The following is a 27,977-nucleotide window of genomic DNA, read 5'->3' as shown; positions in this document are numbered from 1 at the left end:
CTGGCATCAACCTCTGAATCACTGGGATTACAGGCATGCGCCCCTGTGCTTTGCTAAGAGCCATATTTTCAAAATACATATTCTGAACCTTAACTCCTCAGTTTTAGCATCTCTGTATTTATGTAAAGGTTTTTGAAAACTTCTTGTTTTAAAAATGACAAAAAGGCTGGGCACAGTTGTGCATGCCTATAATCCCAGCACCTTGAGAGGTTGAGGCAGAAAAATTATAGGTATGCACCTCTGTGCCCAGGATGCAAAGTCTCAGAGGCCAGCCTTATAGACTTTGTGAGACCCTGTCTCAAAATTTTAAAATAAGTAAATAAAAGGGACTGTGGATGTGGTTTAGAGGTAAAGTGCTCCTGCTTCATCCCCAGTGGGGGAGTCCAGAGGGGGGTGGCAAGGGGAAAACAAGATGAAAAGTTTTTAAAAGTTTTCTTAGTAAAAACCAATAAAATATTAAGTATTTTAAAGTGTAAGATCTCAGGTTTTTTGCAGCGTTGGTAAAATTTGATCAAGGTAGTGAATATTGTTTCTAAAATATTCTCTACTTTTAGATCATAAAAAGTATATAAAATACAAGGCAAGAGTGGAAGTATTTATTTTATGGCTTGGAAATTATTCTCTATTTGCCCTTTTGTAATTCCAGGATTCTTTTTTCTAATATTGGTTATCTCTTGAGCAAACATGGTTATAACTGTCTTATGCTGCATACTAACCAGAGTTGTTTTTTTCCCCCGTTAATGCAGACTTAGTCCTGAAAATTGTTCTTTTTTGGAAAAGAAGGAATTATATGAAGCTCACCCTTGGTTTGAATTTTTAGTTCAGTGTCGACAAGTTTCCAGTAATTTAACAGGTGTGTGTATACTGTATTACAAAAATTTTCTTTAGATAAATAACTGGTCTATTGTAGATTTTTGGTTTGGGATTTGGGTGCAGCTTTATTATAAAGTAATATATTTGTTCATTGTTAAAAAAAAGTGTACAACCAGAGATATGAAAAATTGTGCTCTATATGTGTATTATGAATTGTAATGCATTCTGCTGTCATATATAACAAAAAAAAAGACATGGTGGTGCACACCTATAATCCAGGCAGTTCGGGAGGCAGGAGGATCACAAGTTCAAAGTCAGCCTCAGCAATTTAGCAAGACCCCGTCTCAAAAAATCAAAAGGGCTCAGTAGTTAAGCACCCCAGGGTTTAATCCCCAGTACCAAAATAAAAAAATAAATAAATTGGGAGACACAGACAATTAACACCTCCTCTATAGGTACGTGGCCTAAGTATGTAAAAAGGTAATCACACGTAGCTAAGTAAGTACTGATAGTATTTTAATGTATTTTATTCCAGTTGTTTTCTTTGCACTTTTTTTCATACCCAGTCTATATTGTATTTCATTCATCTGAAAAATATTTGTTGAGTACCTAACTTTATGATAGTGCTAAGGATATAACAAGAAACCCTTTTATTTTTCAGATCCCAAACTGATCTTCCAGGCTAGCCTTGCAAATGCTCAAATTTTGATTCCCACCAATCGGGCTGGTGTAAGCAGTATGCTATTGGAAGGACATACTCTCCTGGCCCTTGCTACTATGATGTATGCTCCTGGGGGGGTCAGCCAGGTATGGATGGACAGCCTATTGTTTGTCTATTATGACAAAATTGTACTGATTTGAAATTCAGAAATATCTATGGATTGTCTTGATCTCAGTTGACATTGAAATATAAACACTTTCAGATGTTTCATTAAAGAGCATAAAATGGGTGAATTAAAAAATTTTGTATAATAGCTTAAAATATCTTGGAACTAATGTGTTGTAGAGATTTTTTTTTTCCTCCTTTAGTGGCTTTTTTTTTTTTGTGTGTGTGTGTGTGTGTGTAGTAGTACCAGGGATTGAACCTCGGGCCTTGAATATGCTAGGCAAGCACTCTACCACTGAGCTACATCTCTAGCCTCCATTTAATATGTTTTGTATAACTCTGAGATTATTTTCAGAATAGAATCAGGGTCTGATTGCTTCTCTGGGAATAAGTATGTTGTAGATTTGTGGCTTGGAAATTATTCTCTATTTGCCCTTTTAGCAAAGTAAAAAAATCATAATCTTTAGGTACCCATATAAACTCTTTTTATGGTACCCAGAAGAACTTGCTCATCTTTTGCTTTTTAACATTAAAGTGTGCCTGATTAGGGAGAACTTAAGAATGCTGTCAAACATCTTATCTTTAGGAGTTTCTTACTGATACTGGTTTAATTTAATACAACCTCTCTTAGATTGTGGTTATATACTCAACTTATACGGCTAAGTTGTTTATGCCTGTTTTTAATAACCTGTCAAAATTAGTCATAAATAACTTTAGAGCTGAGGAGGAAGGACCTAGGAATCATCTACTCTAGTAGTCTAAGACTTTAAAAATATTTACTACTCAGGGCTGGGGCTGGGACTTGGGCTCAGTAGCAGAGCACTTGCCTAGCATGTATGAGGCACTGGGTTCAATCCTTAGCACTGCATACAAAAATAAATAAAATAAAGGCATGCTGACAATCTACAACTACAATTTTTTTTTTAGTGTTTACTACTGAATATTGAATTTAAATATTTAATTTTTGTGTGTGTTGTGCTGGGATTGATTAAACCTAAGGGTGCTTGAACCCCACTGAGCTATACTGCCAGCTCTTTTTCATTTTGAGACAGGATCTCACTAAGTTGCTCAGGCTGGCATTGAATTTGCAATCCTCCTACCCCCAACCTTCTTTGTTCCAGGGATTACAGGTGTATACCTCCATACCTGGCTGAATTTAAATATTTTAAACAACATATAGTTTGAAAATAACTAATTTAGCTCAGCTTCATAATTTTGCAGATGAGGAAACTAAGGCCTTATATTAAATATCTGGTCCAATGTCATACAACTAGTTTGTCTTGGAACCAGAACTAGAACTGTTAATCTATGTGACTTGTTTACCAAAGTTATTTTTCACTACCACAAATCTTCTCAAGCTAATTGTGTTTTATAGGATTCTTGTGAAAAAGAGATTAAAGTTTTGAGAAAGGAATGTAACTGCCATCTTTTTATTTAGGTTGTTCAGAATGAAGAAAATGAAAACAGTTTGAAGAAAGTGGATCCCCAGCTACTAAAGATGGCCTTAACTCCTTATCCAAAGCTAAAAACTGCTCTCTTCCCGCAATGCATTTCTCCTACTGTCCTGCCAGCCGATATTACACTCTACCACCTCATTCAGGTATGGTATTTAGGGAGCCAGTGTTTACATGTATCAGTCAGGGTTCAGCCAGGAAAACAGAAAACACTACTTTCAGGTGGATGGCATTCAGCATAAGAACAAACTTACACAAGATGAAGCAGAAGGGAGAAACCAAATGTGACAGTTAAGGCAACTCAAAAATCAGCAAGTGAGGAAGCAGTCAGCATCTCGGAGGCTGATAGAACAGTGCAAGAAAGTGGTTTTGTCAGAACTAAGAATCTGAAGCTATCTCTCAGATCTAAACTCACAACTAGACTACCTAATGGGAGCTGGGAACATAGAGGATAAAACTAGAAACTTGGAGATGCTCATAGAAAAAAAAGCAGGGTAAAAACATCTTGGTTTCATCTCTCTTCTTACCTTCAGTCTCCCACAGTATCTCTTCTGGCTATACTTACCCTGGTAGCCAAATGATAATGCTTGGGAAATGCATGTTTCTTGCAATATAAAGAAGAGCAGGAAAGGCGGCAGAGAGCAAACAATTGACTAGAATACCTACCCACTGCTTTCATAAAAAGCTGCTCCATTAACCTTGCATGGTAGCTCAAGCTTTTAATCCCAAGCTACGTGGAAACCTGAGGTAGGAGGTTCCATAAATTCCAGGCCAGCATTAGCAACTTAGACCCTGTCTCAAAAAGTAAAAGGGCTGAGAGTGCAGTTCAGTGGTAGGTCACCCCTGGGTTCAATTCCCAGTACTAGAAGGGCAGAGACCACCCTGGAGGTTTTACCAGTGAAAACTATCTAACATTTTCTTCTCAATGAATCAGAGCTCTTTGAGCTTCTTAATATTTTTCAGAATGTGAGAGAGCTATGAACCCTATACCCAGAAAAATTACACATAAGGCCTAAAGTTTTTTTTATATTTAAAAGGGATTCACATACTGGGATCTCAGTTAAGAACATCTGCTTTAGCTCAGTTCAAAAGGTTTTTCCTTTTTTTCCCTCTGATATTCATATTCTCAAATATGTTGGTCTTCAGTCCAATATAAGCTTTATAATTCTATAAAGGTATAAAATCTCTCTTACTCTAATATGAAGAATTCTTAGGAGATGGACTGGTGTTTATCAAAAATGTGTAGTTCAGCATGCATGAGGCACTGGGTTCGATCCTCAGCACCACATAAATGTAAAATAAAGATATTGTGTCCACCTAAAACTTAAGAATAATTTTTTTTTTTTTAAAGTGTGGTTCATAGACTGGTGCTAGTCCAAGAGATCTGCTTGTTGTTGGATTGTGACAAAATTTGGATCCTATGTCAGAACATAAGTCTGTTATCACCAACACTCGTCTAATATAATGTCTAATTGTAAGCTGTAGCCAGACTTTCCTGAAGAAAGAAGCAGTATGCCGGATTTACATTCTGGTGCAAGGGTCTTATTGCAGACCAGCACTTTTGAGTAGCACTACAAATGGATTATATGAAAGCATAGTTTCACTACATAAAGTGGTTTGAGTCAGTTAAAACATAAATGATTTCACGTGGTTCTTTGTTGTTAAATTGAAGATTTTTTTTGAGGGGGATACTAGGAATTGAACCCAGTGGTGCTTAACCACTGAGTCACATCCCCAGCCCTATTTATTTATTTATTTATTGAGACAGCATCTTGCGAAGTTCCTTAGGGCCTCTAAATTGCTGAGGCTGACTTTGAACTTATGATCCTCCTGCCTCAGCTTTGTGAGCTGTTGGGATTACAGGCATGCACCACCATGTCTGGCTACACTGAGAGAATTCTTTAGTGCTATTTTAGAAAAATTATGGTTACCAATTTTGACCCCAAACTGGGTCCTTTTTTCCTCTTGGAATTGTGAAACCAGTAACAAGACTGAATGCCATTGAGTGGTAAAGAAAGACTTATTCTTAGCCTATAATAAGAGAAGCAGAGAGGCTCACTGATTGGCTTCTCAATTCATTGGGGGTCTGAAGGTTATAGATAATGGGGTAAATGAAATGAGGGGAGGGATGGGCTAACAGGGAAATGAGTGAAAATTTTCCTCTTTTCATTCCTTTTATTTATTTTTTTAATATTTATTTTTTTTTAGTTGTAGCTAGACACAGTACCTTTATTTTATTTATTTATATGTGGTGCTGAGAATTGAACCCAGGGCCTCGCACGTGCTAGGCAAGTGCTCTACTGCTGAGCCACAATCCCAGCCCTCTTTTCACTCCTTTTATAATCCTTTCTGGTCATCATCATGGCAATTGTCAACTTTCTTAGTACTGGAGGGAATGTGCTATTTAGCATGCAGATGGATTATAATGAAGTCAGAGGTTGTCTGGCAATTACTCTGGCAGCCATCTTAGGTCCATTTAGTTTCATCTGGCTAGGTTAAAGAGGAACTTCTGGGGCTGGGGCTGGGGTTGTAGCTCAGTGGTAGAGCGCCCGCCTCACACATGTGAGGCACTGGGTTTGATCCTCAACACCACATAAAAATAAATAAAGATATTGTGGCTATCTACACCTAAAAAAAATTTTAGAAAAAAAAAAAAAAGAGGAACTTCTGTCCTACAGGCATCCTGTTCTTGAAGATAACCAGATTATAGTGGGTAGAAATTCATCTAGGTCACTTAGGTGGTACAATGTGTTAACTTATTCCTTCCTTCATTTAAAGTTGCTCTTTCCTTAGTTATCAAATCCTGATCATTAGCTTATTTTTTCCTGATCCTTTCCACCATCTATTCATAGACTACTAAATCTTTGGCCTGACAGATTCCACCCACTACTCCCTTCTGCCAACCCTTTTCTAAGCATCTTGACCTTAGTCTACCACTTTTTCTTTGTTGATGATGTTGGTCTTCATATTCCTTCAACCATTGATCCTAGTCATCTTACTTTTTCCTTTCCTTCCCTACCCTTAATATATCTCATCATGTTTATGTGGTAATATTTTCTAGCCTGAAGTCCTCTTGCCTTGTTTTGAGGATTTAACTTAGGAGTGCTTTACTACTGAGCTACATTCCCAGTCCTTTTCATTTTTTATTTTGAGATAGCGTCTTGCCAAGTTGCAGAGGCTGGCCTGGAACACAGATCCTCCTGTCCTAGCCTCCCAAACCACCAAGCCCAGCCTCTTGCCTTTTGATTCCAAAAACATTTCTAATGTCCATGTTATATTATAATTGATGCTGCTTCTGCCAAGAGAGTAGACTTTGGAAATGTCTCTTGAACTAAGAGGAATCTTTAAAAGGAACATAGTATTTTTATTAAAATAGAAAGCTGTCTCATTCTTTTTAGCTATTTCCAAACAATTTATGTACAGATAGTTTTTTGTTTCTTTCTTTCTTTTTCCTTTGGTACTGGGGATCAAACACAGGACAAGTGCTTTTTACCATTGAGTTTTAAGTTTTTAAATTTCCCTGGAGAAGGGAAGCAGATTGCCTCTGAAAGCCTTGCATATATCATTGTGATTACTTATTTTATTTATTTATTTTTTGGTACTGGGGATTGAATCTAGGGGTGCTTTACCACTGAGCTACATTGCCAGCACTTTTTATTTTGAGATAGGCTCTCAATAAGTTGCTGAGGCCAGTCTTGAACTTGCAATCCTCCTGTCTCAACCTCTCGAGTTGCTGGGATTACAGGTTTGCGCCATCATGCCTTACTTATTTTATAGTCAGTGACCTTCTAACTTGAATTATTTTTTTCCTTTTTCAGTCATTGTCACCCTTTGATCCTAGCAGATTGTTTGGCTGGCAGTCTGCTAACACACTAGCCATAGGAGGTAAGTCATCATGAATACTTCTTCCTTTAGAAGCATTTTAGCAGTATTGATGGTAGAAGTTAATATATGTAAAGCCAAATCATTTTTGTACTGCTTTGTTTTAAAAAACAAAGGCACATTTCATTAGAAGACACTTTCCAGTAGACTAATTGATAATATATTATGAGTTAAAACTTAATTTGTTAGGCTACTAGGGCTATACTTGTTGGGAAATGTAATATGTACCTATCTGTATATATTTCTCCATTTCCAAAAATCCCTCTTTGTTTGCAATATAGTATCATAAACATAAGTACTCTTGGTTCTAGCAGTAAGTAAATTCTAGCTCTATAATAGCTGTATGCCCTTGAGCAAATGATTTAACCTTTCTTCATCCCCATGAAATAAAGCTAATAACAACACCCACTTAATGTTACTGTCAGAATTAAGGGAGACAAAGCATTTATAAAGGTCTCACATAGTAAGTACCAGTTGTATCACATTGCCATCCTCTGTAATCCATGAGAATTTGAATTTTGTGGTGTTGTTTTAAAATTATTATTATTAATTTGTTCTGATTAATTAATATGTTCTAATTAATTATCAGTGACAGTAGAATGCACAGAAATGGAGCACAACTTCTCATTCCTTTGGCTGTACAGGGTGCAGAGTCACACCAATACAGTAATCATACCTGTATGCTGTTTTTTTTTTTTTTTTTTTTTTTTGATACTGGGGTTTGAACTCGGGCACTCAACTACTGAGTCACATCCCCTGTCCTATTTTGTATTTTATTTAGAGACAGGGTCTTCTGAGTTGCTTAGTGCCTCACTTTTTGCCGAGGCTGGCTTTGAACTCGTGATCCTCCTGCCCCAGCCTCCCAAGCCACTGGGATTATAGGCGTGCACCACTGCTTCAGGCATGTGTGCTGTTCTTAAACTCAGTTTTTTTCTATTTCTTTTACTTTTGCATTTAGGATAACTTTAATTTTTTTTTTTTTTAGTTGTAGGTGGACACAATACCTTTATTTGTTTTTATGTGGTGCTGAGCATCGAAACCAGCGCCTCACACATGCTAGACAAGCACTCTACCACTGAGCCATGACTCTAGCCTATAGGGCTAACTTTTAATATGTGATGCCTCTGTATACTCTTAGATTAGTGTTTTGTACATGGAAGCACCTCATAAATATTTGACATAGCTCAGATATATGTCAAGGTATTTATGTACATAAAAATGAATTTTCTAAGGTATCTTGTTTTATAAATTCAAATTTTGATATATTTAATTTATCTGTGCTTGAGCCCAGTGAAGTTCCAGGCCTATAGTAGATGCTCAATAATTATTTGTTGGGTGCCCATAAAAGTAGCAATTGCTGTATTATGAAATGAAGGTACCCTAATATTCTAGAGAGAGATAAAATCCCCTGTCCTATTTTAATGATGTTAACTCTGTTACATAGCTGGTATCTTGACCTCTGGGATATTGATATTCTACTCAGTACTAGAGCAGAACAGAGAAGGTAAAGAAATTGCCATTGTGAAACTAAAGGATCATCAAATAGAGAATTAAAGCAGCTACAAAGATGGCTTAACATACGCAAATCAATAAATGTGATAGACCACATGAATAGACTGAAGAATAAAAATTATATGATTATCAATAAATGCAGAAAAATCATTTGATAATATTCAACATCTTTTCATGATAAAAATTCTCAACAAATTAAGCCTAGAAGTAAGGCCATATATGACGTAATAAATGCTACATAAGAGAAGCCAACAGCCACAGTCGAAAGCTTTTCATCTAAGATCATGAAGAAAACAAGGATGCTTGCTCTCACCATCTCTGTTCAACATAGTACTAGAAGTCTTATCTAGAGCAAAGAAAAGAATGAGAGGTACCCAAAGCAGAAAAGAAGAAGTTAGGTCAGGTGCAGTGGCACACACCTATAATCCCATGACTTGAGAAGTGGAGATAGGAGGATTACAAATTTGAGCCAGCCTCAACAATTCAGCAAGATACCGTCTCAATAATAATTGGCTGGAGTATAGCTCAGTTGTAGAGTGCCCTTGCACTAGAACCGCTCAGAAAAAAAGAAGGAAATAAATTGTCAGTGTTTGTAGAGGACATGCTTTTGTATGTAGAAAACCCTAAATATTCCACCAAAAATGTTAAAGCTAATAAACAAGTTCAGTAAAGGTGCAGAATACAAAATCAGTATACAAAAACAGTAGTATTTTGATACACTAATGACAAACTATCTGAAAAAGAAATGCAAGGGTCCCATTTACAAAACATTAAAAACAGCAACACTTAGGACTAAGCTCAACCAAAGAGGTGGAAGATCTGCACATATTAGACTATAAAATTGGTGAAACAAATTGAAGATGCAAGTAAGTAGAGGTATCCTGTGTTCATGGATTGAAAGATTATTATTAAAATGTTCACACTACCCAAAGCAATCTGTAGATTCATTGAAATTCTTACCCAAATTCCAGTGACATTTTTCACAGAAATGGAAAAAAAAACAATCTTGTGAGTCATATGGAACCTCAGAAGACCTCTGAAGAGCTGTAGCAAGCTTAAACAAAAAGAACAAAGCTGGAGCATCACTATACCTGATCTCAAAATCTACAAAGCTGTAGAAATCAAAACAGTATACTGTTGGCCTTAAAAACAGACATATAAAGGGCTGGGGCTGGGGCTTAGAGGTAGAGCGCCCACCTAGCATGCTCGAGGCACTCAGCACCACATAAAATAAGATAAAGGCATTGTGTCCACCTAGAACTAAAAAATAAGTGTTAAAAAAAAAAAAGACACATAGGAAAATAGGACAGAATAGAAAGCCCATAAATAAGGGTATATGATAACTAAGTATTGACAAGGACACTAAGAAAAACACCCTGAGGAAAGGATTGTCTCTTCAATAAATGATGTTGGAAATGCTGGATATGCACATGCAAAGAAATGAAAGTGGATCCTTGTCTTCAACCATATACAAAATAAACTCAAAATGGATCAAAGATCTACATATTAAGACCTGAAACAAAGCTGGGTGCAGTGGCACACGCCTGTAATCCTGGTGGCTCAGGAGGCTGAGGCAGGAGGATTGCAAAGTTCAAAGCCAACCTCAGCAACTAAGCAAGACCCTGTCTCAAAATAAATCATAAAAAGGACTGGGGATATAGCTCAGTGGTTAAGTACCCCTGAGTGGATGTGGCTCAGTGGTTAAGTGCCCCTGAGTTCATTCACTGGTACAAAAAAATAAAAAATAAATAAAAGCTTCTGCACAGCCAAAGAAACAATCAGTAAAATGATATGTCATCCTACAGATTGGAAGAAAATATTTGCTTCCAGTCCTCATATATCTAATAAGGGGTTAATACCCAAAATACATAAGAAGCTCACACAACCCAATAGCAAAACAGTAAATCAATTAAAAATAAGCAGGCTGGGTGTGCTGGTGCATGCCTGTAACCTCAGTGGTTTGGGAGGCTCAGACAGGAAGATCACGAGTTCAAAGCCAACCTCCCCAAAATTGAAGCATTAAGCCACTCAGTGAGACCCTCTCTCTAAATAAAAAACAGGACTGGGGATGTGGCTCAGTGGCTGAGTGCCTGAGTTTATTCCCTGGTCCCCCCCACCCCCATCCCCCCCAAAAAGAAAAAATGGACAAAGGATGAGAGCAGACATTATTCTGAAGAAAACATAATGGGTCAAATGTATATGAAAAGGTTCTCACCATCACTAATCATCAGGGAAATGCAAATTAAAGCTACAGTGAGATACAGTATCACACCTGTTAGGATTTTTTTTTTTTAATCAAAAACATAAGAGATTACAAGTATTAACAATGGAGTAGAGAAAAGGGAACCCTTGTCCCCTGTTGATGGAGTTATATGTTGATAGCATCCACTGTGTAAAACAGTTTGGAGAGGTTTTTTTTGTTTATTTGTTTTTACCTGTTTTTTGTTTTGTACTGGGGATTGAATCTGGGGTGCTTTACTACTAAGTTATATCCCCAGCCCTTTTTATATTTTGAGATAGGGTCTCACTGAGTTGCTGAAGTTCTGGCTAAATTGCTGATGAACCTGTGACCCTTCTGCCTCAACCTCTTGAGTTGCATGGGCCACAGTGCCCAATTTTGAGGTTTTCTTAAAGAAGTTAAAATAAAACTTGACATGTCCCAGCAATTCCCCTTCTAGGTATGTACCCAAAAGAAATTACCACCTCATAAAGATATATACACTTCCATTTTCATTGCAGTGTTATTCGTAATAGCCAACTTCTGGAAACAAAATTGAAATGTCTATTGGTAGATGAATGATGAAAGTAATTGCAGCATACAGACCCACGTGCACACATTATTTGGTCTTAAATAAAGAGATCCTATCATTTCCGACAACATGGGTGAACCTAGAGGACATTATGCTAAGTGAAATAAGCCAGACACAGAAAGATAAATATTGCATGATTTCACTTGTATGTAGCATCTGAAGAGAAGGAAAACACTGAATGTATAAAAACAGTATGGTTACTGGTAGTGGGGAATGGAAAGATGTGGGTCAAAAGGTACACAGTTGCAGTTTTGTAGGGTGAATATGTGTAGAGATATAATGTATATTATAGCACACAAAGTACACTGCTCCTTTTGTGTCAAAACCACAATGAAAAGACAGACTGTGGGTTCTGGCACTATGATTTCTGCATGAAAACTGTGAATGGTGGCACCTGGATCTACAATACTACTTCTGCGGTCATAGTCAAGTCTGCCATCAGAAGGCTTAAGGAATTGAAAGACCAGTAAAAGCTCTGCCATATTTGACATCTCTAGCCTATAATAAGTGGGTTAATTGATGTATGTATGTATACATGTATGTATGAATGAATGAATGAATGAATAAATAAATAAATGGAACTGGGATGTTGCTCACTTATGTAGCGTGTGTGAGGCCCTGGGTTCAATTCCCAGTACCTACAAAAAGAGAATTAAGCTTTCCATATGCAAATCTGAAATTAAACATGATGAAGTGCAAAGAATTAATATTGCATCACTTTCTCCCCCAGATGCATCAAATCATCTCCCGCATTTTTCTAGCCCTGACCTGGTGAATAAATATGCTATAGTGGAACATCTGAATTTTACTTACTACTTACTTCACGGACGCCCATCTTTTGCATTTGGTACCTTTCTGATCCAAGAGTTAATCAAGAGCAAGAATCCCAAACAGCTGTGAGTATTTAAAACTTAATTTGTACTCTAAAACACATATTTGCCATGTGCAGCAGCCCACACTTATAATCCCAGTGATTCAGGAGGCTGAGGCAAGATGATAACCATGTTCGATGCCAACTTTAGCAACCTAGTGAGACCCTGTCCCCAAAGGACTGGAGGGCCAGGTGCAGTGGCGCTCACTTGTAATCCCAGTGGAGAATCGTGAGTTCAAACCCATCCTCAGCAATTGCAAGGTTCTAAGCAACTTGGTGAGACCCCATCTCTAAATAAAATATAAAACAGGGCTGGGGATGTCATTCAGTGGCTGAGAGCCCCAGAGTTCAATCCCCAGTACCCGCCCCCCACCAAAAAAAAAAAAAAAAAATGGACTGGGGGGCTTTGGTTGTGGTTCAGTGGTAGAGCACTTGTCTTGCATGTGTGGGGCACAGAGTTCAAGCCTCAGCACCACATAAATAGATAAAAGGTACTCTGTCCATCTACAATTAAAAATTAAAAAAAAAAAAAAGTCTGGGATGTAGCTTTGTGGTTGAGCACACCTGGTTTCTATCCCCAATACTGTAAAAACAAACCAAAAGAGGCACATCTATGTATTTTACAAATACATTTTTAAAAGTACTAGAAACTGGGCTGGGGTTGTGGCTCGGGTACAGCGCTTGCCTAGCATGTGTGAGGCACTGGGTTCAATCCACAGCACCACATAAAAATAAATAAAATAAAGGTATTCTGTCCATCTACAACTAAACAAATTATTTTTTAAAATACTAGAAACATACCACAGTTAACATTGTGTTTTTTGGGGGGATGGGAGGGTACTGGGGATTAAACTCGAGGGCATGTGGCCATGGAGCCACATCTCCAGCCCTATTGTGTATTTTATTTAGTGACAGGGTCTCTCTGAGTTGCTTAGCACCTTGCTTTTGCTGAGGCTTGGCTTTGAACTCGAGATCCTCCTGCCTCAGCCTCCTGAGCCCCTGGGATTTCAGGAGTGCACCACTGTACCTGGCAACAATGATTACTTTTTTTGTTTTGTTACCAGTGATACCCAGGTGTGTTTAACCACTGAGCCACATCCCCAGCACTTTTTGAGACAGGGTCTAAATTGCTGAGGATGGTCTCAAACTTGCAGTCCTCCTGTTTCAGCCTCCCAAATTACTAGGATTACAGGCATGTGCCACTGCATCTGGCAACAATGTTTATTTTTGGACAATGATTTGCTTTGTTGTGTTTGTTTTTGCATTTACTGGGGATTGAACCCCAGGGATGGTGCTTTATCACTGAGCTACATTGCCAGCCCTTTTTTTTTTTTTATTATTTTCTTAAATTTTTTTTATATATATATTTTAATTTTTATTATTGGTTGTTCAAAACATTACATAGTTCTTGACATATCATATTTCACACATTTGATTCAAGTGGGTTATGAACTCCCATTTTTACCCCGTGTACAGATTGCAGAATCACATCAGTTACACATCCACTGTTTTACATATTGACATACTAGTGTCTGTTGTATTCTGCTGCCTTTCCAATCCTCTACTATCCCCCCTCCCCTCCCCTCCCCTCCCCTCTTCTCTCTCTACCCCATCTACTGTAATTCATTTCTCCCCCTTGTTTTTTTTTTTTCCCCTTTCCCCTCACTTCCTCTTGTATGTAATTTTGTGTAACAATGAGGGTCTCCTTCCATTTAGTACAGGGTCTCATTATGTTGCTCCCTAAAAGCCAAATAAAGGTATGCCTTAATCTTGTGATCCTCCTGCGTCAGCCTCCTACAGGTTTGCATCATTGTGCCTGGCTCACTGTGCTTTTCTTGGTGTACCAAGTTTTGGGCATTTAGTGTCTGATTTTTGTTAATGGGGAAAAAGATAAAAATATATCTTAAAAGGTAGATTTATTTTAAAATTATATGGGAGCTTGTTGAGTATTAGCAGTTACTCTAGAAGAATTCTGAGATATGAAGTTTATATATTAAGATCTTATGTTATTCACTTTTTAAAAATATTTTTTGAACTTGTAGATGAACAGAATTCCTTTATTTTTATGTGGTGCTAAGGATTGAACCCAGTGCCTCACACATACTAGGCAAGTGCTCTGTCACTGAGCCCCAGCCCAATATAATTCACTTTTATTAAGTACAGAATTGGGTGATGTGCCGGGCACAGTGGTGCATACCTGTAATCCCAGTGGCTTGAGAGGCTGAGGCAGGAGGATGGAAAGTTCAATGCCAGCCTCAGCGATAGTGAGGTGCTAAGCAACTCAGTGACATCCCATCTCTAAATAAAATACAAAATAGGGCTGGGGATGTGGCTCAGTGGTCAAGTGCCCCTGAGTTCAATCCTCAGTACCACCCCAACCCCGCCAAAAAAGAATTGGACAATGTATTCAATATAATCAGCTAAATATAGATTTTTTTTTTTTTTTGGTTTGATACTTAACAAATGCTTTTTTTTTTTTTTTCAGTACTAGAATGAATTGAACTTGGGGGCACTCGACCACTGAGCCACATCCCCAGCCGTATTTTTCGTTTTATGTAGACAGGGACTCACTGAGTTGCTTAGCACCTTGCTTTTGCTGAAGCTGGCTTTGAATAGCAATCTTCATGCCTCAGCCTCTGCAGCTACTGGGATTACAGGTGTGCGCCACAGCACCTGGCAAGGAATACATTTTTTACGGCAAGTTAAGTAGTTCAGAAAAATGAAAATGAAAGAAGTCCCTCAAATCTCCCATTCCAGTAGTAAACATGGTTGATAATGTCATGTGCATCTTTCCAGAACATTTTCCACACACACAGTGCATTTATTTGAGTCTTCTGAAATGTGCTTCAAAATGTCAAACTTCAAGTGCTATTAATTTTTTTGGTAGTTTGGATACATACTCATAATCAATAAGATCACAAGTTGGTAGGTTTTTGAAGTTCTGCTGTTTTCTGGGTGAAGTGGGAAGCAAGAATAATGCGAACTGAGTAGGTGCTTTTGGAAAAGATATACCGAAGGGTATGGGAGCTATGAAGAAAGAAGACAACTAAAAAAATTACCTAAAACCCAAATGAATGTGCACAAGGGGTGCAAAAAGGGAAAGGTGGGGGTCAAAAAATCACATGTCTGGCACTGTAGTGTTACCAGTGTAATTCCATTTGCTTTTCCTGGTGAGATAGATTTTATGTGCTTAAGTAATTTCAGTTCCTTTCTTTTTCAGGATCCAGCAAGTAGGCAAGGAGGCCTATGTCTTAGGGCTCTCGTCCTTCCACATACCTTCAATAGGAGCTGCCTGTGTGTGTTTCTTGGAATTGCTTGGCCTTGACAGCCTCAAGCTCAGAGTTGATATGAAAGTAGCCAATATAATTTTAAGCTACAAGTATAGAAATGAAGATGCTCAGTACTGCTTTATCAGAGAGTCTTTAGGTATAGCTCTTTTTCTTTATGGGGCTGATTTTTATTTATTTGTTGGCTTGTTTATTTATTGGTACCAGGGATTCAACCCACAGACATTTTTAGCACTGAGCCACATCCCCAGCTGTTTTTCTATTTTTTTTTTTTTTTTTTTTTGAGTCAGGGTGTGTGTATATATATCATCCTTTCACATACCTTCAATAGGAGCTGCCTGCATTTCATATATATATATATGTTTAGATATGCAGATATATATTTACACATACACATATAAATAAAATATATAAATAAATGTTATTTTATATAAATATATGGGTGTGTGTGTGTGTATGTGTGTATGTGTGTGGGTGTGTTTTGCCCAGGCTGGCTTGAAACTTCTGGGCCCAAATGATCCTCCTGCTTCAGCCTCCTGAGCAATTGGGATTATAGGCATGTGCCACCATGCCTAGCTCATACTTTTTTTGTGTGTATATTTCTTATAGCTGAAAAACTATCTAAACTGGCAGATGATGAAAAGGCCACCTTAGAAGAATTGCTTGTTCTCTTAGAAGAAGGTACATGGAATAACATTCAGCAGCATGAAATGAAGAGGTTTGTGTTTGCAACCTCTTTTCTAATAAACTGTGCCAACCTTTGTTGACCTAATCATTTAGTACATTTGGTATTTTCACTAAAATCCCCCTATACCTGATTTTTTTTACTCATTCGGCATATAGCATACACTAAATAAATGGAGAATGGATTTAACTTGCCAGTGGTGATTTCCTCTAGAGATGAAGAGGTGCTTCATACCCAATAAATATTGGCATTTCTTTTTTTGTAGCATTAGGGATTGAACCCAGGGATGCCACATGCTAAACATGAGCTACATCTCCAGTTCTAAAAACTTTTTAGAAAGTACACTGTGATTGTATTTATTTTATTTTTTACTAATTTTCCAGTTTCAGACTAATGCTAGATTTTAATAAGATTTTTTTTCCTCTACCATCCCATTCCTAATTCTGATTATAGATTATCCAGTGAATCTAGCAGCCAGTGGGCATTAGTGATACAATTCTGCAGGCTCCATAATATGAGACTGAGCACATCTTACCTTCGAGAATGTGCCCAAGCAAATGATTGGCTGCAGTTTATTATTCACAGCCAACTCCATAACTTCCAACCAGAGGAGGTAAGTCATGATTGTTGGCTATTAACTCAAGAGGAAATTGGAACGCTTCTTAGAAGATGGTATTCTTTTATTGTGTAGATATTGGCTTTTGTTTGATATGACATTGGTTTTTATTAAGAGTTCAGTGGGTTGGCATCAGAGAATGGACTAGTCATTAATGCTAAAGAGTGTTTTACTCCAGATCGAATATGAAATTTTACTCAAAAGGCAACAGACAGCTTTGTAAAATTATATGATTACCTCTGATAGAGTTTAGGGTGAGAATAATTTTGCATACACTTTTATATAAGTTGTTTAGCTTTACCTGAAACTGAAAGTTGGTTTTCTTTTATTTATTTTTTAGTTGTAGTTGGACACAATACCTTTATTTTACTTATGTATTTTTATGTGGTGCTGAGTATCGAACCTGGGTCTCGCAAGTGTGAGGCGAGCGCTCAACCGCTGAGCCACAACCCCAGCCCCTGAAAGTTGGTTTTCTTGTTTTAATCATCTAATATGATTTCCAGGTGAAGTCCCTTCTCCAGTACTTCAGCCCAATTCTTCAAGACCACTTAAAGTTGGCTTTTGAGAAATTTCCATCAGTGTCCAGTTCTATAGTGGACAGTGATCAAATCTGCAACGAGTGCCCCCAGGAACTCCAGAGAAATAAAGAAGAGATGACTAATTTCTTTGAAACTCTGCTCCAGTGCTCAGAGGAGCCAGATTCCTGGCGCTGGCTCTTGACTGAGGCATTGAAACAGCAGGCTCCTATCCTCAGTGTCCTGGCTTCGTGTATTCAGGTGAAGATTATGAGAAGCTTAAATTAAGACCTAGAGAACAATAGAAAAAGTAACATGGGACAAGGAACACTGGTAATCAGAGTTTTGTGATGATGACAGTCTCCAGCATGTTTCCAAGATCACTGAAATTTTTTGTGCTTCTGCAGCTCGGGCTTTGGGACATTTGTTCACTTCCTTGTACCTTGACATTCAGTGAACTGGCAGCATTGATTTTTCTGGCAGACACTTTGGTAGTCAGACTGCCACTGCTTCTTTAGCACCTTGTGTAGCAGAGAAGGGGGACATGATTCATAGTTATTGGCATATCAGTGAAGAGCATTCTAACTCTTTTTCTGTCTTCTTGGCCTTTTGATCTTCCTCATTTTGCATGATATTTTATTAATAGTTCTTTAATTGTTCATTAGAGTTTGTTACATTTGTAAATCTTTCAAACTAATTTGGTGACTTTTGCTAAATAGGAAATATCCATCTGTAGCATTTGTACATGTTAGGTAATGCAGGCCCTGTTATTTTATTTTGAAAATTTCTTTCCAATGGGCAGGATGCCAGTGCTATTCCTTGTCTCTGTGTTTGGATCATTACTTCTGTGGAGGATAGTGTTGCAGCTGAAGCAGTGGGACACATTCAGGGCTCAATAGAGGACCATACCTGGGACCTTGAGGACCTTTCCTTCATCTGGAGAACATTATTAAAAAGGCAGAAGAGCAAAATTCTCATCAGAGCTTTCCAGCTTTTCTTTAAGGTAGTAAGAGTTACTTTATTGTTTTATTATTTTTTCTGTGTGGTATTAGGGATTGAATCCAGGTCCTTGCATATGCTAGGCAAGCACTTTACCACTGAGCTGCACCCCCAGTCCTATCATTTATTTAGCACAGTGCTTTATATACATTTTCTTAGTACTATACATTTCAATACAAAAATAATATGTGAGGATATTATGAAGTGGTAGTGTCCTCATTTTACAGACGAGTAAACTAATGCTCATAGAACCTAAGTAACCTATCCAAGAATTTATAATACCTTAATATGTGGCATACTCATAGTTCAAACTCTTACTTTCTGATCCCACCCAAACTCTTGTCCTGTGACCCTCCAACTCTTGCTGAAAGTGATGGAGTGATGAGGAGGGAAGCCCATTGTCCAGGAGTGTATGTTGGAGACACTGTGGTATCACTAGTAGAGTGTTTTCTGCCATGTGCATTAGATCAAATATAGAATAAACAGAAAATGGATTTGTTAATTGTGTCCAGCCTTAGTGTCTGTTATCCAAAAGGAAAAAGAAATATAAATTTAACTTTCCTTCTTGAACACACATGATTTGCTGGGCATGGTGGCACACACCTGTAATCCCAGGAGTTCAGGGCACTGAGGCAGACAGATTGCAAGTTTGAGGCTAGCCTCAGCAACTAGCAAGACCCTAAGTAACTTAGACCTCCTCTCAAAATAAAAAAATAAAAAAGGGTTGGGGGTGTGGCTCATTGATTAAGTGCCCCTGGATTCAATCCCTGGTGTGGGAGGGGGACATACATACACACACATAAATGACTTAATTCTACTATGAAGCTATTACTAATAGCACCTAACATCCTGTTAGTTGGCATTTTTCACTGAGAAAATATCAAGTTCAGGATTTTATGATTTCAAACTCTTTTCCAAAGGACTCCCCATTACTCCTGATGATGGAGATGTATGAACTATGTTTGTTCTTCAAGAATTATAAGGAAGCCAAAGCTAAACTTTTGGAGTTCCAGAAGAACCTTGAAACTGTAAGTTGGAATTATAGTGCTTTTTCTCACTGATCTGAAACTGGCTGGTTTGTTGGTTGTCTACTGGTAGTTGGGATGGAGTAGCAGGGTGATAGTGGTTATCTGGTATAATTCAAATTATATCGTTTGCACCAGTGCAGACATGGGGAAGCCAGGACAGGAGTTGTAGTGGGCTCTCTTATATTATCTCATCAGTTGCCATGAAGGGAGGTTTCATGTAATGCACTACTGTGATTGATATCCTGGTGCTGCAGCCAAGCTCAATGGGAAAAGGATTAATAGTCTGTGCTCTGCCCACAAAACAAGAGAGTGGTGGCATGTGGGCCACCTTTTGCCAATCCAGGATAGCTCCAGAATATTGAGTGTTGCTCTTCTGCCTTGTTAATAATGTTCTCCAGATGAGGGAAAGTGTGCTGTATTCACTGCGACAGAAAATGTTTTCTTTCAATACTTCTGGAAGTCACTGTCTAAATGTTTCTGAAATATATGGTCAATTTCAGGGGTTACCTTGTTAGATGCTTGTTTGGGGCCTGTTTATCATGCCAAGCTTATTAACCCTGTAAAGTTATAAGAAAGGAAGGGGGGGAATATGTCTTAGTTCTAGTTGGGGGCTTGCAGTACTTCTGCCTTTTATACCCCCAAAGAGTTCTATGTACATGAGACAAAAGTATTTATCTCTTCCACTCAAAAAATACATCAGGTAGAACCACAGTACAGGCTTTTTTTCTGAGTCATATTGGTCTTAAATTGTAATGAAGATATAAAGGTTATATATTTGAAAATACTGAGTCAGATATTTGACTAAGGTTAGAGCTCTTAAATCAGAGGAACTAGATATGTGAATTTCCTCAACCTATTACTCTCTGTGGAGGGTCCTCCTAAGTACCTTCATATTCTTACCTGACTACCTATCCTCCCCTGGAGAAGGAGTGCATCTGCTCCCATCTTTGCCTTAGCCCTTTCCTTCCATTATTTTTTTCCTTTAACCAATTCTGTCTGCAACGGAGTAAGGTAAACAATTAATTAAGTAAAAGCTAAGGACTAATGCCCTAATCCCAACTGATTTTAATAAGGACACTCAGAATAATCAAGAATAGATGTGGTTTTTCTGAGAATCAAAGTCCCACCAGAAGGGATGTAGAAAACATGTAGTAACAAAATCTAAGTGGGAATAGTAGCTAATAATAAGCCAACTCTAGTGTTCTATCATCTCATGTCATCCCATTTGAGTCTCTCCAGAAGTAGAATGATCTTCCTTTAAGGTAGAGGGTAAGCCAGGCTCAATGGTGTAGACTGTAGTCCCAACTACTTAGGAGACTGAGGCAGGGTGATCACTTGATGCTCACCTGGGCAAAATCCCCCCTCCCCAAGAAAAAAAGGATATCAGGTAATCACTATTAAAATTTAAGAGAGGAAGAGTGGGACACGATGGCACGTACCTGTAGTCCCAGTGGCTTGGGAGGCTGAAGCAGGAGGATCACAAACAGCCTCAGCAACTTAGCAAGACCCAAGCAACTTAGGGAGAGCCTGTCTCAAAATAAAACATAAAAAAGGATGTGGATGTGGCTCAGTGGTAAGTGCCACTGGGTTCAATCCCTGGTACCAAACCACCCCCAAAAAATTTTTTTGTTTTTTTAAGAAAGGAAAAAAACAGTGTAGTGGCACATGCCTGTAATCCCAGAGGCTCAGGAGACTGAGGATTGAAAGTTCAAGGCCAGCCTCAGCAATGGCTAGGTGCTAAGCAACTCAGTGAGACCTTGTCTCTAAATAAAATACAAAAAAGAGTTGAGAGGCTGGGGATGTGGCTCAAGCGGTAGCACGCTTGCCTGGCATGCGTGTGGCCTGGGTTCGATCCTCAGCACCACATACAAAGATGTTGTGTCTGCTGAAAACTAAAAAATAAATATTAAAAAAATTTCTCTCTCTCTCTCAAAAAAAAAAAAAAAAAAGAGCTGAGGGGCTGGGACTGTGGTTCAGTGGTAGAGGGCTTACCTAGCATGTGTGAGGTCCTGGGTTTGATCTTAAGCATAACATAAAAAGATAAATAAAGGTATTGTGTTCATCTACAACTAAAAACAAAAAAATTTTAAAGGGGGCGGGGGCTGGGGATGTAGTTCAGTGGTTGAGTGCTCTGAGTTCAAACCCCGTTACCACCTCCACCCACCTCCCCCACCAAAAAAGAAAGAAATGGTCAGGTAAGACCACATAGGATGTAGGGAAGTAGGTAGAGAAGAAAATTCTAGGTAGCAATAAGGAGAGAGCAGTAATGTAATATAGAATTTTTTTTTTTTCAGTTAGACACAATACCTTTATTTTATTTATTTATTTTTATGTGCTGCTGAGGATTATATCCAGGGCCTCACATGTGCTAGGTGAGTGCTCTACCGCTGAGCCACAATCCCAGCCCTGATATAGGATTTTATAAGGCATTCCTTAAGAATCTTAGCATTCTTGGACATTTCATTGAAGGGAATAACGTGCTTCTAAAAATCTACAGCACAGCCAAAAAGCATTAGGGCATGTTTTAGAGTGACTTTTACAATGTGGTCAGAGGTATGCAGACATCTCCAACCAAGATTAGGGCCTAACCCAGACCTAATGAATTATAAGTTTTTGGTGCTTATCTGTCTATCTGTCTATCTATCTATTGAAAGCAGGGAGTTAAGACTTTATTACACAAAAACACCAGTATTTTTTTTTATTATGTTGTGTAAGTCTAGAGTGAATTATGAAGCTAGACTAGGACCAAATATTAGTCTTTCATATTTTTTTTTTCAAATAATACAAACCTATGGGCCAAATGAAAATTAGGAATGAAGTGACAAAAGAAGCATTATATGGGAAAGCACCACTCCCCTCAGTCTCAGGTGCAGTTTCTTTGTCACACCTTCTTGTAGAAATACAGCCTGCTACTTAGACTCATTAATATTTTTAGCATATGGCCGAAATGATATAAACCCAGGCATTTTACTGAAATCCTTTAATGAAAATGTCATCTGGGGCTGGGGTTGTGGCTCAGCGGTAGAACGCTTGCCTAGCATGTGTGAGGCACAGGGTTCGATTCTCAGCACCACATAAAAAAATAAATAAAGATATTGTGTACCAGCCAAGTATGTAGTAGAACCAGCTCAGCAATGGTTAGCAAGTCTAAGAAGTCTTCATAATATGAATTCAAAATCTTTTGAACTTGAGGGCAAGCCTAGATCTTTTTCTAAAGAAGCTGCCAAGGGAAACATGGCTGGTTATAACAACTCACAGGACTGTTAATTTGATAGTCACTGAGGGGACCTTCTAGGAGTGAATTCCATAGTTAGTGTTGAATTCTGTAGGACTCTTGACTTTCATACATACAACTCTATATAGGAACTTCCCATAAAGGGATAAAGTGCAAAGCTGCTAAGGAGGGCTTGTTTTTGCCTGTCTTCTGAGCCCCATTACCATTGCCTGCCATTTGGAAAGAACCTGGTGCAGGCATCTCCTTTTTTGATAGGAAGTCACTTTTTAGGGTGTCTTGGCTTTCATTTCCAAATTTGGATGTTTTGATTTGTTATTCCTGTGAGCCAATCTCCCTGAGCCCACCTCTCCTTTTTTCCCCCCACAGCTTTACACAAAGGCCACTAGGGTCCCCCCTATCATCCCTGCCACATGGCTGAAGGATCAGGTGTGTTTCCTTTTGAAGCTTATGCCACAGCAGTGTCAGACACAGTACGAGTTGGGGAAGCTCTTACAGCTGTTGGTTGGAGTACAGCATCTCTTCTCTGATGGTAAGAGTTCTTACCCTGAATTTGCTATTAAGAAATTAGTTTCCTTATTGCTGGGGATTTAGTTCAGTTGGCCCTGGGTTCAATCCCCAGCACTACTGCCAAAAAAAAAAAAAAAAAAAAAGTTAATTTCCTTAATCTTGAAATTATTTTAGGAGGGCAATCAGGAAATAAAGATGTATAACATATTTATGGTTCATAATTGAATGTGAAGAGGTTACAGGTAACTTCAAGTTTCAGTACAGTGCCATCTAATGTAGTAATATAACCAGTCATCTTATTCTAAGCTGTCGTCAAATAGCTGCATTTTCCCCTGGTATGCCTTTACACTAAAGTGTCAGTGCCGTTCTCTCTGGCAAGTAACCTTAACATGTCATCATTGCTCAAGATCACAAGCTCTGTTTTAGGAATGCATGATTCATTTTGAAGGTAACACTTGGTGGCGCCCACTAGTAGTCCTAGCAACTCAGGAGGCTAAGGCAAGAGGATGGCAAGTTTGAGGCCAGCCTGGGTAACTTAGTGAGACCCTATCTCAAAATAAAATATAAAAATAACTGGGGTTGTAGCTCAGTGGTAGAGCATCCTTAGATTCAACCCTCAGTATGGGGTGGTGGGTGGGGTTATTTTGAACATTTCAGACACATCATGCTTAATTTTATTACAAATTCCTCTAGATGTTGGCATTCTCTAAGCTTGTTGCTGACTGAATTAAACAAATGCTACTTTACTCTCTCAATCACTTAATTTCAAATTTTTGTTGAATGATGTTCCTTTATACTATATTCTAATGTTTCACTACTAGGGTTATATTTTCACATTTAAACTCATGGATGTTCAACTGGAAAGCTAAGGTCTGCATGGAACACTGGCAGAATGCTAGGCTCAGTGACAAGTGTTGTAGGCTTTTGGTTTGATGACTGAAAGAAGTGTTTCCAAAACGCAGTACTATGCAGACCAGATGAAGAGATAGATGTTTTCATTGATCTGTAGAGTGATTTAATTTTTCCTGAAATGAATTTCCTGTAATTTTCCATGATTTGTAATTTCTTTTAATAATTACAAGGATTGACTACATTGTTAACCATTACTATAATACTTTTATTCATATTCTATTTTTATAGAATATTTGTGTCATGTTTGTGTATGTGTGTGTGTGTGTATTGTGTATCTGCTTAAGAGAACAGAAATATGTTCTTTCAAAGCCTGTGTACTACATGATGGCAGCAAAGAAACCCAGCAAGCCCATATTGTACATTGGTTATTGTGCAGGGTTACACAATAATCTGCTTATATCAGACCACTGCCCAGCAACTGGCATTGGAAATGGCCTACATGGCATGTTTCTCATTCCCCTCCCTATATGAGGACATAATTAGGCTCTGCGTAGAGTTTTTGTGAGTGGAAGCAAACCTAGCCACGTAAATTATTGTGAGAGAATTGACGGTTGGTTAGTTTTGAATCTTTGGGGTTCAAACCTCATACATGCTAGGCAAGTGTTCTACCACTGAGCTACACCCCCGGCCCTTTGGAAAATTCTTAGTTTTACTAGGATAATAATTTCCAGGGACATTAGGAAAACCTCAGCTGAGTCTCCATTGTTAAGTAGATAAATGTCAGGAGGAGCAAATGATGTTCCATTCTGAATACAGGGTGCCAAATTCAAACCTGGGTTCTTGACCAGCTGTAATTTCTACTGCCCTGCACATTCTTTGTCTTGATTCCCCAGGATGTCTGTCTGCAGTGAATGAAAAAAATGACTGAGGGCTGGGCCTGTGGCTTGGTGGTAGAGCGTTTGCCTCACATGTATGCGGCACTGGGTTTGATCCTCAGCACCACATTAAATAAATAAATAAATAAATAAATAAAGTTGTTGGGTTTTTTTTTTTTGATGGCTGATTTGATGAAATTTGACAAATTTGATGAAGGTAAGAGAAAAATTCAAAGATGGGATTAGCCTGAGCAAATGGCTAAAATCTTCTCAAGACTATTGCATTGCTACTATATCTAAGATTCCCAACCTCTGCCCTGTATATAAAGCCAGATGCATAGATTGAATTCATATGCCAATTTGTAACATTCTTACTATAGGGCAAGCAATTTAAACCAAACTTTTCTGTTTAGAATTTTGCAGGCCAAATCTTTTTTTTTTGACATTTAGGAACTACCCCTACCCCATGGCTTCTGCTAATCAATCAGAGTAAAAAATAAATTTTTATTTTTCCTTTAAACATATATTTTTTGATTTTTCATAACTTTTTAAACGCTATAGCAGCATTTTGTTAAGTATTTGTATCTTTTTCTCTTTGGCACAGGTCCAGATATGAAGAAGCTGTGTGTCCTTAGCCAAATTTTGAAGGATACATCCATAGCCATTAATCATGTAATTATTACCAGCTACAGCACTGAGAATTTTCAGCATGAATGTAGATTGATTTTGGAAAGACTGCAGATGGATGGACAGTTTGCTTTGGCCAGGAAGGTAGCAGAATTAGCTGAGTTACCTGTGGACAACTTGGTTATTAAAGAGGTATCATTAGTCCTTTAACTTATTCAGATCTTAGCTTTTTAAACCAGTGTTGAACAGAGAACTAAAAGAGATGGCAGTTTATAGGTAATGGGGCCTTCTACCTTTAACACAAACATTACTTTTCAGAAGTGGATTAGCTAGGATGTTCATTTCTGAAGAAAGTATGCTTTAAATGTGAGGCCTGATTGATATACTGCAACTATTTTTCTTTGAATAGAATAAAATATAAGATAGCTTCCTTTTTAAGTTCATTTGGGTTATATGAATTGAGAATTGGTTTTTATACCTTAACTTTCCAGAAAATCTCCAGGGTTATCTATAGTGAAATTCCATTTTCTCTGATTTGAGTTTAGCAAGTATGGTATACTTAGGGAGCATTGATGTTTATGATGCTTCTTTATTCAGGAAAGGCTAAATCTTACTTTTTAAATTTTACAGATCACACAAGAAATGCAGATACTAAAACACATTGAACAGTGGTCCCTGAAACAAGCAAGAATTGATTTTTGGAAAAAATGTCATGAGAATTTTAAGAAAAATTCCATTTCAAATAAAGCAGCTTCTTCCTTTTTCTCTGACCAAGCCCTTGTGGCCTTTGAGCACCCAGTTGGACGAAGCAGTGTTGAGGAACGTCATTTGCTGCTCACCCTGGCAGGACACTGGCTTGCCCAGGAGGACCCAGTGCCCTTGGACAAGCTGGAGGAACTGGAGAAGCAGATTTGGATCTGTCGCATTACCCAGCACAACTTCACAGGGAATCAGGAGGAAATAGAGCCTAGATTTTCTCGACAGATCTCAACTAGTGGTGAACTTTCCTTTGATAGCTTAGCCAGTGAGTTTTCCTTCTCCAAGGTGGCTGCTTTGAACACATCAAAATACTTAGAACTTAATGGCCTTCCATCCAGAGAGACATGCGAGAATAGATTGAATTGGAAGGAGCAGGAGTCACTAAACTTATTGATTGGGCACCTCCTGGATAATGGCTGTGTGCATGAAGCAAGTAGAGTATGCCGGTATTTTCATTTCTATAACCAAGATGTTGCCTTGGTATTGCACTGCAGAGCACTGGCCTCAGGGGAAGCTGGTATGGATGACCTGCACCCTGAGATTTATGCTTTTCTACAAGGTGCTGAGCTGCCTACGGAAGAGGAGCAGCCTGGCATTCCTCTAAGGAAAGTCCAAAGCAGTAAGTATAGGAGATCAAACTTACCTGAGTCCCCAGTGATGCTGCTGACATTCTCTCCAAGAAGGAAGAGACCCCTGTGGCACAATAGTTACACTAAGTTAAGGGGACAGCAACTTTTTCCCAGGTAATATATAAACTAGGTAATTAACTAGTCAATGAAATAGAAACACCTATCTTCTAACTACTTATATATTATTGTTGGAATTCATCTGACTTACAGCTAGTTCATTTAAATTTATTCTATACAAATAAATATATTTTAATTGTACATTGATAATAAATAGAAAAAGGTAGGTTTTTAGGTTAACCTGTATCATATGACCTTGTTAAACTTACCTTTTCTAGGAATTTTCTTATAGCTTTCCTGGAATTTTCTACATAGAAAATCCTGTCATCTGCACATAGAAACAATTTTATTTCTTCTTTTCCAGTCTCTATGCCTTTTGTTTCTTATTTTTGCTTTATCGTACTGGCCAGGCCTTTCAGTGCAATAAAGAAAGCAAGTAAGAAGGATAAGAGTGGACATTCTTGCCTTGTCTTAGGAAGCATTCAGTCTTTCATCATTATGTATGATATTAGCTATGGGTTTTTCTAAGGTATGCTTTATGTTGAAGCATTTCTTTCTATTCCTAGTTTTTGGTACGAGTCACTGTTGAATTTTGTCTTTTTCTTTTGCATATGTTGATCTGATCAGATCAACAAATCTAATCTAAGGGCATCCTCCCCTTAGATTATGAATATGGTAGAATACATTAATTGATTTTGATTATTGAAACAGTCTTACATTCCCAGGATAAAATTCCATGTGGTCCTGCCTGGTGAATGATTTTTTAGATATATTGTTGGAATTGGTTTGCTATTTTGTTGAGGATTTTGCATCTATGTTCGTGAAGAATATTGATCTGTAATTTTCTTTTTAAAATATTTTTTAGTTATAGATGGACACAATACCTTTATTTTATTTATTTTGTACGTGGTGCCGGGGATCGAACCCAGTGCCTCACATATGGTAGGCAAGTGCTCTACCACTGAGCCACAACCCCGGCCGGATCTGTAATTTTCTTTATAATATTTCTGTCCTTTGTAGTGGGGGCTAATGCTGATTTCATGGGGTGTAAAGTATCCCCTACCCTTTTTTTTCCTTTCCCAGAAAAGGGAACCCAGAAGTATTCTACCTCTGAGCTATACCTCCAGCCATTTTTATT

At 38.1% G+C, this 27,977-nt stretch overlaps 1 protein-coding gene across 5 annotated transcripts in view; it reads left to right on the top strand.

Moving 5' to 3' along the window:
• The window catches only part of Spg11 (SPG11 vesicle trafficking associated, spatacsin), a 75,656-nt gene that overhangs the window by 35,018 nt on the left and 12,661 nt on the right, over positions 1–27,977 (top strand). For 4 of the 5 annotated variants that reach the window (XM_058584763.1, XM_046461810.2, XM_046461809.2 and 1 more), the window contains 14 exons: positions 747–853; positions 1,475–1,620; positions 3,078–3,239; positions 6,912–6,978; positions 12,028–12,193; positions 15,389–15,594; positions 16,065–16,173; positions 16,594–16,753; positions 17,260–17,532; positions 18,074–18,274; positions 19,191–19,298; positions 22,900–23,062; positions 25,372–25,586; positions 26,025–26,772. In XM_058584763.1, the coding sequence (XP_058440746.1) occupies positions 747–853; positions 1,475–1,620; positions 3,078–3,239; positions 6,912–6,978; positions 12,028–12,193; positions 15,389–15,594; positions 16,065–16,173; positions 16,594–16,753; positions 17,260–17,532; positions 18,074–18,274; positions 19,191–19,298; positions 22,900–23,062; positions 25,372–25,586; positions 26,025–26,772 (2,831 nt within the window). Of the gene's footprint in view, positions 1–746; positions 854–1,474; positions 1,621–3,077; positions 3,240–6,911; positions 6,979–12,027; positions 12,194–15,388; positions 15,595–16,064; positions 16,174–16,593; positions 16,754–17,259; positions 17,533–18,073; positions 18,275–19,190; positions 19,299–22,899; positions 23,063–25,371; positions 25,587–26,024; positions 26,897–27,977 lie in introns of all 5 variants that reach the window. The other variant, XM_058584764.1, reaches the window with a different exon arrangement.

Source organism: Marmota monax, unplaced genomic scaffold (genome assembly GCF_021218885.2).
Source record: "Marmota monax isolate L192 unplaced genomic scaffold, Marmota_monax_Labrador192_F-V1.1 WCK01_AAM20220418_F8-fsc00001, whole genome shotgun sequence".
In the NCBI taxonomy this organism is placed as follows: domain Eukaryota; kingdom Metazoa; phylum Chordata; class Mammalia; order Rodentia; family Sciuridae; genus Marmota; species Marmota monax.
Note: the sequence above shows the minus strand (reverse complement) of the source record. Positions and strands in the feature narration are given on the sequence as shown.